General features: G+C 43.9%; 1 protein-coding gene across 2 annotated transcripts in view; it reads right to left on the reverse strand.

Moving 5' to 3' along the window:
- Window positions 1-12,489, reverse strand: part of clasp1a (cytoplasmic linker associated protein 1a) — a 137,914-nt gene extending 125,425 nt beyond the window's left edge. The window contains exons 1-4 of one of the 2 annotated variants that reach the window (XM_056576028.1): window positions 12,093-12,489; window positions 1,655-1,792; window positions 1,414-1,487; window positions 847-939 (exon numbers count right to left, since the gene is read on the reverse strand). In XM_056576028.1, coding sequence (XP_056432003.1) covers window positions 847-939; window positions 1,414-1,487; window positions 1,655-1,792; window positions 12,093-12,168 — 381 coding nt within the window. In that variant the 5' untranslated portion in view covers window positions 12,169-12,489. Of the gene's footprint in view, window positions 1-846; window positions 940-1,413; window positions 1,488-1,654; window positions 3,003-12,092 lie in introns of those variants that run through there. The other variant, XM_056576027.1, reaches the window with a different exon arrangement.
- Between the last annotated feature and the right edge of the window lie 226 nt (window positions 12,490-12,715).

The raw sequence follows: 12,715 nt of genomic DNA on the forward strand, positions 1-12,715 counted from the left end.
GTGTGTATGAATATATTGTGGCAACCCGGCCCCGACACGGCGGCCCTGGAAGCCCAGAGGGCAGGTAATACTAGCAGTCTACCACCCTTTTCCCCCAGAGGGCGCCAAGGGTCGCATTGGCACGGTCCCACTCAACGCCAATGGGAGACACCTGTGTACCAGGCCAATCAGACCCAGGTGAGTGCTATATAAGAGAAGCTGAGACGTAGTCTAAAGGCAGGAGCTATGTGACCCGTGTAGCAGCTGAGAGCGGACTGAGATTCCCTACCTGGACGGACCTTGGCCCCAGTACCCGGTCTAGAGAAGACCACAGGACTGCAAGGAAGGACCTCCTCATCTGGATACCGGGACAGCGCGTGAGATACGACCACAGCATCCCCAGTGGCTCACGGAGCCCAGACTCTTTTTAGTTATAGTTTGCATTGACGGGTGATTCCCCTTTTTTCTGTTTTTTGGACTTAATAAACGTGCCTTGTTGGCAGTTTGAGCATCAGAGACTCTTGTTCATTGATCGGAGGCGGGCTGATAGAACCGGGTTACCACAATATACCCTTGTGTATGTGCGGGAGAGTTTGTTTGTTTACATACATGTTCGTCGGTGAACATGCGTGTGGGTATGTTTTTGTATATGTGTGTGTTGTTCCGTGTGAGTGGGTATACATGTGTGTATGTGTGTATATACATGTGTTTGGTTGTGCGTGTGTGTTTGTGTATATACGCGTGTGTGTGTGTGTGCGTGTATATACATTTGTTAATGTGCATGTGTTCTGTGTGCATATCAATGTGTCGGTGCATTAACGTGTGTATTTTTGTGCATACATGTGTGTGAGTGCGGGTATATCTTACCGCAACCACCCTATGCTCCCAGTCGTGCTTTTCATCAGACAAAACTTCTCTGATCTTTGACATTTGATCCTCCATCTCTCTGTTGGAGTAGAACTGTAGGGCAAGGTTTTGATTGATTGAAAACTTTATTGAACAACAATTAACAAGTGTTCAAAAGAATTAAAAAAACAAAGCCCAAAGGCTTTTTTCCATTGTGGTCCTTTTAATTAACATCAATCAAGAACATGTCCAGGTTTTTTCAAGGAAGGAAGTGGGAAATAACTGTCAGGGGTTGAATTGGGGATATTAACGGACCTAATTTTAGCCATGGAAGTTTATATATCTATGTATCTATCAATAGGTAATAATAGGTATAATTGCCCATTAACCAATAGCAGTGTGGGTATCATTGTCCCTCAGCCAGTAGCAGTGTGGGTATCATTATCCCTCAGCAGTGTGGGTATCATTGTCCCTCAGCCAGTTTAGTGTGGGTATCATTTCCTCGTAGCCTATAACGGTGTGGCTATCATTGTCTCGTAGCCTGTAGCACTAGCAGTCTGGCTATTGTCTTATGGGAATAATGTGCACCTGGACAGAGGGAGCATCCTCAAAGGCTTTGACAAAGTCTTCTTCATCTACAGCTCCTGCAGCTGCCTCTTTACCTGGGGAACACACACACACACACACACACACACAAAACCAAACGTGTGTCACCCACACAAATAATTAAGAACAACAAATGTAGTCTAAATATTCATTTCGATTTCTGGTTGCAATGTTGTCATCCGGCCTGCGGGAGCCGATACAAGAGTGCTGTCTAGCCGCTCACTTGTGATCTTGCTAGCAGAGGCGGCACTGGGTCTCCTGACCACGCTGACCACGGTCCTCCGGGCACTCGAGGGCTTGGATGAGGAGGACGAGGTGGAGCGACCCCCGTCAACCGAGTCCTCATCCTCAAAGTTCTTATCTGGAAACACAAGAGAAGAACAAGAACAACAACAGTAGTTGGGGGCGGGAGTTAGCAAGCTGCTGGCCAATAATGACGCACAGGTGGTGGCAGGTGGATGATAGACATGTGGCCTGTGTACATGAGACAGATTTCCAAATTCCTTGAAAACCATCCGTTTCTACAAATGATGAAAGAGCTGTTCATCAATCAATCAAACTTTATGCATGTAGCGCTTTGTGCGGCAAACTGACATACAAAGCGCTAAACAAGAAAAAAACACTTTCACTGCTTTCACACATACATGTAAGTCCTGCTCTTCTCCCGCTATTCTCCCGACGGGGCGTATATGTGAAAGACATATCCTGACATTGGTATCCTGAAACATCCTAAAGAAATAATACCCCTGAGGAAGTATTTTAGCCGACAGTAATGTTAATTCCCTTATATGTGAATGAGGAGTAGAAAGTCGGCATTTCACACCATTTGAGTCGGCTTGTTGATGACGTTTCGGTCTGCATTTGCATGTTATTGTGTGGCACCCTAAAAGATAATCAGCCTGTTGCCTTTTGTTCGCTGAATGGTTAAAAAATATTTATATCTTGGCACTGCTTTTCATAGTCATTCGTGGTGATCGCTTAATGATAGGTCTTATCGTAACCTTAAAAGTACACATCCTACAATAAATTACAATACATGAGTTCACAGCTGCACGCGTATATAGATTTTTTTTATTATTATTAGTATGTACAACAGTTAGCTGAACATTATAGGGTCCCGGCCTTCCAATCCCTGTTTCTCAGTTAAACACAGAAGTCAACTACATTTGCCCCAGTGTTTGTTATATGTGAAATGAAGCAAAAAATACACTCTTTCTCTGGTAACGCAGTCGTTCGCGAGGCAATTCTTTGTTGTTTCTTCTTTTTGTTGTCTCTAACTCATGCTCAAATCTTTCATCGATCGATGTGGATGTTGTTGATGTAACAGAATATATGATGCATCGCAATGAGTTTTGCCCATTCTGACTAGAGTGACATTGGCCGTCCTTATCCCGCCTCTCGGGAACCTCCACCCTACGTCATATCCCGCCCCTTGCAAGTCTGCCCCCCTAAACCCCTATTGATTCTACTGATGTCTGAGCGACACCGATGCATATCGGGCATGAAGTGTGAATAAGTGTGAATGACCCTCATGGTCACACCTCCTGATATACAAATGCGGAGAAAAGATAATTGTGAAAACGTCTGTGTCTCCTTGGTTCTCCTGCAAACTTGTCCCAGAGTGCTTATGGAAAAGGTCTCCATCATTCAGTTCAACCTCAACACTCTCCTTCATCCTCACACTGTAAATAATCCACATACACGTGTGTGTGTGTGTGTGTGTGTGTGTGTGTGTGTGTGTGTGTGTGTGTGTGTGTGTGTGTGTGTGTGTGTGTGTGTGTGTGTGTGTGGGGGGGGTTGGTGGGGGTTGGTGGGTCACTGAGTCCCCTTGGTGCAGTGGTCTGACCTCTTGAGCTATTGATATGGCTTCACCACTAGTCATGGAGCATGCCTGATCCCTCTCTCCCCAATCCATGTGACTCTAATCTGGGTGGACACGCTTGGTCCCGTCCCTCTCCCCAGCCATGCACCAGGGTTTATGGACACAACGCCAGGGCACATAAAGTGGCTTTCCTGGATGGAAAAAGCCCTTTTGTGTATTTTGTATGGCAAAGCCCGCCTGGGAAAGTAAGGAACACCTGTATACTCGGATTCCTTTCACCATTACTTTATTAACACACAGACAGACAGACAGACAGACAGACAGACAGACAGGCAGCTGTTGCCTAGCAAGAAAAATGAGAGACAGACAGGCACAAAGTAAGCCGTTGTATTAAGTTACAAAAGGTAAATCAACGAGAACATGTAATAAATGAAAGGCTTGCACAGTTGGACGTCTGCAAACACACGAATGCACACGCATAACCATAGACAAGCGCACACACACACACACACACACACACACACACAGACACACACACACACACACACACACACACACACACACACACACCTACGCTACTGACATCCCAGTGTCACTAACATAAGAAAATACAGAAATTAGACGCAGGCCAAGAGACAGAAATAAAGGCATGGGCACAGACAGTGAGACAAAGGGAAACAGACCGTGTGGAGATGGAAGCAAGGCAGAAATGAAAAAGTCGGAGGAAGGGAAAGGGGGAGGCAGAGACACACAGAGAGATGAAAATAGTCTTACGAGCGCAGATTTTCTTGCACACCAGTCTCCTCAGCATGGCTCTCTATTAATCTCTCTCTCCCTCTCACTCAGTCTCTGTCTCTCTCTCTAACCCGCAGTCTTCCTCACCACTGCAACTCAACCCCCTGGTCTACCACCTCCACTAGACTGCGGGTGGGTTGTCCATTTGTGTGTGTGCCTGTATGTGTGTTTTTAATGTCTGTTGATGCCAAATTAATTGTGTCCTTTGCCCTTTCCATCTGATCTCTGCCATAAAACACTACTACATCCCTGCTCTCCAATTGTGTGTGTGTGTGTGTGTGTGTGTGTGTGTGTGTGTGTGTGTGTGTGTGTGTGTGTGTGTGTGTGTGTGTGTGTGTGTGTGTGTGTGTGTGTGTGTGTGTGTGTGTGTGTGTATCCCTCAGTGCCACTGTAATGGGGTTGGCCAGAGGGGTGATGATAGCCGTAGATGGAGGGATAGGTCGCTTACATCACTTCCTGTGTTTGGTGACATAATTTACCACACTCTGCCACCTCTGGAGATTAGCATCAGCACTCGCATCAAAACTAACCACAGCTCCCTTACTAGCACACTAGATAACACTAGTCCTCACATTGGCTTTATGATTCTATGGGGTGCTAACACAAGCTTAATTTGTTTTTTTCAGAATGAACACAAGAACAAAGCCATGGCTCAATTCTAGGTAGTTAAAAATGAATGTAGTTAATAACTAGTGTATATTGATTCTGTAAACTATTTCAATAATTAGACGGTAAACTACTAGGGCTGTATACAATAAAATGTGTTCAATGTTGTTGGTTTTTTGCTGTTTTTATCAAAAAAAACATAAGTCTTCGAAAGATCAGAGTAGCACTACATACAGCCACCAACCACAGAACAGAAAGACAAAATTAAAGATTTACGGAAAGAAGGAAGAATGGAGCAAGCAAGCAAGCAAACATGAAAGAAAGCAGCAGTTTTAAAGAAAAGGGGCAGGATGGCTAAGGAGTGGTTTGGTTGTTTGACACCCAAAGCTTCTGGGTTTTAAACCTGAATACTGCAGCCAACCCTTGACAACAACCCTAAAATAACCATAACCCTAAACAACAACACATAAGCTTGCTTATGAATGACTCAGTATAAGACATGTTGGAAGCAAGCGTATGCTAAAGACTAAATAACCACAAAGTGTAGTAGGCGGAAGCAGGTTTAACAGCAGGCGGCTCAGAGAGGGCGGTCAGACGCAGAGACACAGTATTAATCACATTATTGATGTGAGCACCTTTCCACAGCTGACTCAAATGTCACTCTGATGGATCTGCTGTGTGTCAAGGAAACAATTAAAACGCAATGGAACATAACGAAAGACGTCCCTGTTGACAAATGATTTAAATACACATGCAGAACAACACATATACACATACAGAGTAGGTGTGTGTGCATGATGTGTGAGTCCAAATTATATATGTGTGTGTGTCTGGTGTATTTGTAAATATACCTAGGTTATCCTGCATACACACACACACACACACACACACACACACACACACACACACACACACACACACACACACACACACACACACACCATTCCAAGTTAAATGTCAAGCTAGGGGTGTGTGTCAGCGTTAACTAATCCTTCAGATCTGATACCATTTGAGCCCCACCTAAACAGATTGGATCATAGTGAAGGAAGTATAGAAAGACCATGACTACGCTGAGAGAGAGAGAAGAGATGATATTTGGCTCACTTGGTTGATCTGGGAGGCAGGAATGTCCTCTCAGAACATAAACATTTGAGTATTTAAGGGTTAAGGGCCCTGTGAATTAATAACTTTCAGATGTGACAGAGCACTTCCTTTAACGGCAGAGATAAAAGGTTGAAAGGGCAATTACGTACAATTAGCTGACTAGTTTAGGCCATTTGTAACTCCATGAATCAGTTTTAACTGCTCCTCTAATACAAAATTATAAGGGAGCAAAGGGATAATATTCGCAGTGCCCCCTCCGTCCACTGGGGGCAGCAAAGATCATTCAACACATAGCTCCAGAACAGCGGTTCGCAAACTTATTTTCCTGCGCACCCCCTTCTACGTCCTAACCACGTCTGACTTTCGCTCATTTTCTTTCTCTATTCTCTCCGTCTCTGTTCCCGGCAAATCCTGACTCTCTCTTGGCCCCTCTCCTCCTTCGTGGCTAACAACTTTATCATAAGATGTCCGACTTGACAGTTTCCCTGATTTCAGCCAATGAAGCATATTTATAGATAATATATAAGGAATGAATTAAACGAGTTGGCGCGCATAAAGCCTAGCCTGCAGTGCATAGAAGGAGACAATAGTGAGTAGAAGACAGCAGCTGTCTTCTTCTACGTTTCTATCAAAAACTAATAAATTATAGTTTTTTGATTTAAAATAAAACTGATTACAATGGACATGTTTACTGTTCATGTTTTTTTATTGCATGGAAAAATCCCACTTAAAAAAACAGCACTGTAATTGTGTAATAACACACCAGACCGCCATTACATTTTTCATCTCGCGGACCCCCTGTGGCAGCTCGCGTACCCCTTGGGGTGCACGTAGTACCACACTTTGGGAATCTAGAACATTATATCCGAGGTGAAGCTGCATCCTTCCCAAACTTTGAGATTATATTATAGCAATTATTTGTATATTCTTGTTTATTCCTCAAATACATAAAGGAGAGACAAAAAAGCTAAAGAATAAGGATTTGGTTCGGAAGAGATTCTGACCAAATAAATGTTTCTACAGATTGGACCAGGCATCATAGTGCTGTTCCTAAACGCAGAGGTAACGACTCACTCATTCCCTTCAGCTCTCTTTTCCTAACATACATTTATCTGGCTATTTTGGATTCTTAGAGGCTCTGCCTCTGTCATCCCCCACTCTTTGGTGCTTTATCTGATGTGTCTTACTACGGTTCTGTTTCTCGTTGTCACTTTCTTTCTTTACACACCTTTTCTGACATCTTACCTTCTGAACCTTCCATTTCTCCAATGTATTCTCACTATTTTTTTTTTTCCAACAATGATAACATCAAGGTCAATATCAACAGAAACGATTCAAGACTATCTGTCTCCTAATGTCGGAATTAGGGATGCAAACAATTAATCGATTATCGATTAATTGTCGATAAGAGATTACTCGATTAAAATAAATTACTTGCAATTAATCGCATTTTTAACCCGTAATTCCCCAACCGTCCACGTGAGGGCGCGCTTGACGCCAGACGTACTTCACGCACACGCGGGAACACAAGCGAGATCACAAGCGAAGCAGAACAAGACAAACGAAAAGCGGACACTACTAGCTGTGTTCGAAATCGTTCCCTATCATGGATGTAGTGCACTAAATAGGGTGCACCCTATTTTCTAGGGAGTTCGAATTCTCAGTGGTCCACTATATAGGGCACTATATAGTGGACTTAAAATAGGGTACATACGATGTTCCCTACATGTTACTCCCGTATACCACAATGCAATGCGGTTGTATTTTTCCAGTGGAGAAGAAGAAGCCGAATAACCGCGAACACGAATATATTTAATGATGGAGTCTCCGGCTTTCGTTTAGAAATGTCAACAATTTATTTGGGATTTAACATAGAATATTGAACATTCTAAATTAATTAAACAAGGAAATGTAACATTCAACATCAATACAACCTCCAGCTTTCGTCGTGAGTGCCCGGTTTGTTTACTTGATGTGGGCGCATCTGTCTGCGTCACACAAATACCCGGCGCATTTACTGACGCAAATGACGTTTAGAAATGTTCAGCGTAGTGTCCGAATTCTCGTTCCCTATTCCCTATATAGTGCACTATATCATGTACACTATAGGGAATAGGGAACGAGTGTAAAGGGAACGATTTCGAACACAGCTAGTGACACGATGAAGAGGGCAAAACAGAGTGCAGTATGGAGCCACTTTAAGTTGGTTAATGACAACAAAGACGCCAAATGCACAATATGTGGAAGTATTTTGACAAATGTACTTATTGTAAGTCGCTTTGGATAAAAGCGTCTGCTAAATGCCCTAAATGTAAATGTATTTTAAAGTACAACAACTAAACGACTTCGTTGAATTACCACCTAAATGTGTCACATTCAGAAGGAAATTCAGCTTCTCAGAAGAATTGCCGCTTATCAATTAATCGATCATCGATCGATAAGATGAAACAACTATCGATTAATGAATTACTCGATAATTTGCATCCCTAGTCGGAATATAGTTTGATTAGCTCACTCCCTATAACCTTGTTTATTTTCTATTGTACTAATTCACTTTTAAACATCTATGACAGTGTAAATATTTATTTTTCAGGCCAATGAAGCTATTTTGAATTGAAAGAAAGCGCAAAAGAAATAAAGAGCAATTCCTCTCTCTGTCTGCGCTATCCTCCCAGAGGTCTCTGTATGTGTCCCAACAGTTAGGGGCTTAGCTCGCGGCCAGAAGCCTTTCATACAGTAATAGACAGATGAGTGGTGATTAGGATTTGGATTATGTCACATCAATATGATCTGTACTGCACTGTCCTGTCCGATGTTAAAAGCTACACTGATTGAAGTTCCTTCTTAATGGTTTGACGAGGCATGAGGCTATCCAGAAAACCGGCAACGTGCTAAGTGTTTATATAACAGCAAGCACTGGAAAACTAAGGGACAGTTAGCTTAGTCACACGTGCGCGCGTACGCACGCACGCGCGCGCGTACGCACGCACGCGCGCACGGAAGAGCACAGATTACGAGTTTGTTCAGGAAACCCAAGCGAACTATAGCGAGGTGAAAAGAAGAACATGCTTCATATTATCAATTGACCCCTTGGCAATGCATGGTACAGAGTGATCTTAATGCTAGACGTGAACGTTTTAGAGCTGTCACAACTCGGAATCAGAGTTAAATGATACCACGAAGCTCACTTACGAGTAGATTTGTCAAAACAGGTTTTCTGCTTTAGTTTAAATGCACGTTCCCGTAAAAACTGCGTTTATGACATTTTACTCACCTTTACAAAATAGATAGATCAAGGGCAGAATATTTCCCTCAAGAGGAACAGATAGTCATAATGAACTCCTATGAGGAGTTCAAGAATCAAATAATAGATATAATAGGGATAGGGAGGGGTTATGGCAAAAAATAGCTGATCATTTAAATACGTAAGTGAAAAGATTCTGCATAATGTCAAAAACAGCTAAAAATAACTGTCAAAAACAGAATTGTTTGCCATTAATCCAAATAGGGTGATGATGATTTCAAAATGCAAAAGCAACGTCCAACCTGCTTTATCCTATAATTTAGGGAATTCATTGAAATACACCCTATGTAAGAAATATATAGCATATTATTTCAACTGCTAAGATGTAGCGGCGGGAGCGTATTGGATTAGTATAAGACCCGAAAGCCAGCGATCGGGGTTCAAACCTCATCATGCCTTTTACCCCCATCTAGATGTGGCGCTGTCATGCCAAATTTGTACCGGCTGCCAAATTTGTACCGGGCGCGTCATCCATACGTAATCCATTCCAAACCTGCATGGCAGCAGATGATCGCGTTGTCCGTTGCCGGGCAGGTTTCAAAAATCATTCGCGCTCATGTTGCCAAAGAGGAAATAACATAATACAGTTAACGGATCGCTAGATAATGTAATGTTTTGTTGGGTTCCTTAATAAACCCACGATGTATCTTGGAACAGACATCAACATGCAGCGCGCCAATCCAACTGCGCATGCTCCGTGTGACGGTCTAATAACTGATGTTGATATCATTACAGATAACACTTGTTTTTACTTTATATTTGTATTGTATTTAATTGTTTAATCAAATGTAGCAAGTAAACTGAGTGTTTAAAGCAGGTCAAGGACGAAATAGCACAATACAGATAAGGGATCGCTAGATAGAAGGTTCGCGAATGTTCACGTCATTCGACACGATCGTCCGTTGCCAGGCAACGGACGAAGCGATCATCTGTTGCCAGGCAGATTTGGAGTGGATTACGTATGGATGACGCGCCCGGTACAAATTTGGCAGCCGGTAGAAATTTGGCATGACAGCGCCAGCACGGCCTTGAGAACATAGGTTCAAGTTCGAAAAAAACACAAAATAGGATGTGCCATTCTGCGAATAGAATGTCACACCCTATTTTTTTGGGACAGTAAGTGCACAGCTTCTTTGTGTAGCATTGCCTACATCAGGTCCAACAAGGACGATCAAATAGCGAATTCCCTCTGATGAGAACCTTTCTCTCATAAAGTATATTCTCAGGCAATGCCAAGGGATCAGATCTGTCCCAAAAGACCCTCTGTCTCCGGAGAGACCCCTGTACAATACGGGCTCCGGGGTCCAACAGAACACCCAAAAGTTGTGACGCCATTGTCAAATGAGGGGCTAGGAAACGGCGCTTAGCTTTAAGTAGCCAATCTAACCCCAAAGTCTTAGCTGATAACCTCAGGGCTCCAGACTAAGTTTTGAGTTGTTGAGGGGGGGGGGGGGGGGTGGGGGGACGTTGGACCGTGCCTGCCTTGCGCTGAGTTGTTGACCAGCTGCACCGGTTGCACCGTCGATATTTACGCCATTGATTAATAATATTTTGACCATTAAATAAATGCCTTAAATAAATGCTGAATCTGTATCTCTCATAAAGAATATCGTTAGACAATGCCAAGGGATCGGTTCTGTCCCGAAAAACCCTCTGTCTCCGGAGAGACGCCAGTACGATAAGTGCGCCGAGGTCCATGGGAACACCCACAAATGGTGACGCCATTATCGGAGGAGGGGCTAGGAAGCTGCGCACGCCGATATAAGTAGCCGATCTCCGGGTAGACTCGCTGAAAAGCTACTCCCGACCAGGTTTGGTTGCGAGCGTAAGTCACCATGGTGATACAGCGACGCTTAAAGAGATTGACTTTCGTGGTACAGCTAACCCAGGCTTCCAGCTCAACATACCTCGCTAACCCTCTGATCGAGCTTTGTAGTACAGGCCCCTGGATTGGGCTTCGCGGGTTTGTTTACCGGCGTTGCTATTGTTACCGGTCTTGCGTGTTCCAACGGTTTATTAGGTATCTAATAAATCGCTGTCTAATCAATACTTCATTCACTGCCTCTTCCGTGGTTATTACAATATTATGAATAGACTGCTCTGTAAAAGAAAACAAAAAACAATAATTATACCAGATACATTTTCAGTCGCACCGGTGCGCCCAAATAAAATATTTGGTCGCACTACCCCGAATTCTAGGCGAATGTGCGCCCAAATTAGGCGCACTCTGGAGCCCTGAACCTCCTCCCAACCAAATTTGGTTGGCAGCATAAATCACCATATTGATACATCAACGCTAAAAGAGATCGACTTTCGTGTCACAGTTAACCAAGGCTTTGAGCGCAACATAACTCGCTAACCCACTAATCGAAGTTCATAGTATACCCCATGTGTTGTATGTGTTGAACTCTTCAATAGAAGTGAGAGAAACACAAAGCAACCATGTACAGCATGAAGCAATCATTGCTATACCTAGAGGCTAAAATTACAACCACAACAACAAATGACGAAACCCCCAACACAGAATGCTGCAGGATCTCTGATCCCCCCACTGACTGGGGGAGGGGGAGACTGGAGAAAGGAAGAGCAGGTGGCGGTCTCCCATGACTTCGGTGGTCAAGAGCCAGCCCAGTGCAGTCACTGTGTGACTGTTGTAGCATGTCCGCCTCTCAGCTACACCAACACCCACCCACCATCTAGTAATCTTGCCCAACAGCCATGACTCGTGATTTCAATAAAAAATCCCAAAACAGAGGAAGGAAAGTTTTCAATGAAGAAGGTAGCAGGTAGCAAGACTGTAAACACACCAGCAATTGGTAAGAAAGATCTGCAGGAGAACGCACATACATCCGTATTCATACTAGATAGCAGAAAGTGATTGCAAAGCAATATGCTCTACATCTACCCTGATGTGTGTGTGTGTGTGTGTGTGTGTGTGTGTGTGTGTGTGTGTGTGTGTGTGTGTGTGTGTGTGTGTGTGTGTGTGTGTGTGTGTGTGTGTGTGTGTGTGTGTGTGTGTGTGTGGCGTACCTTCTCCTGCTGTCATGGTGCAAAGCCTTCCTTCTACGCAGAGAGGAGCTACTGAGAGACTAGCGTTGCTACGCATTTGAATGTTCTGCTCTCTCTCTCTCTTTGTCGCTCACTATCTCTTACTCTCTATGTTCTGACACTCTCTCTCCATCTGTTAGTCTCTTTGCATTTCTTTCGCCCTGCTCTTACGTCTGTATACCTGTGTGTGTCCTATATACAACCCCTGCATATGACTATTCAATGCCGATCTAGAGACAGGTTGGTTTTGATTAATCCCCTCTTTTTTTTCTCATGTGCTCGCTATCTCTCTCTCCCCCTCCCTCCTTCACTCTCTCGCCTTTACGCTCCGTTTTGGAGCTCCGATTTCTATTCCCCTCTCCTCCTCCCTCATCCCCTCTTTTCATCCCCCTCCTGCCCTGTGACATCTTAATAGGACCCCCTCCACTCTCTCTCTCTTGCTGTCATAACTGGATAGGTGCACCGTGGAATGAGTGTAAGTCCTACTGTCCGTCCACACCAGAAGCGAATTGAGCGACCAAATCGCCGGAAGTCATTCACTTTCTATGGGCAAGAGCGACCAGAGCGACCAAAGCGACCAACGCTACCAGCGGCCAAAGTTGAGC

The sequence above is a fragment of the Gadus chalcogrammus genome, chromosome 17 (assembly GCF_026213295.1).
Source record: "Gadus chalcogrammus isolate NIFS_2021 chromosome 17, NIFS_Gcha_1.0, whole genome shotgun sequence".
NCBI classification, from domain to species: Eukaryota; Metazoa; Chordata; class Actinopteri; order Gadiformes; family Gadidae; genus Gadus; species Gadus chalcogrammus.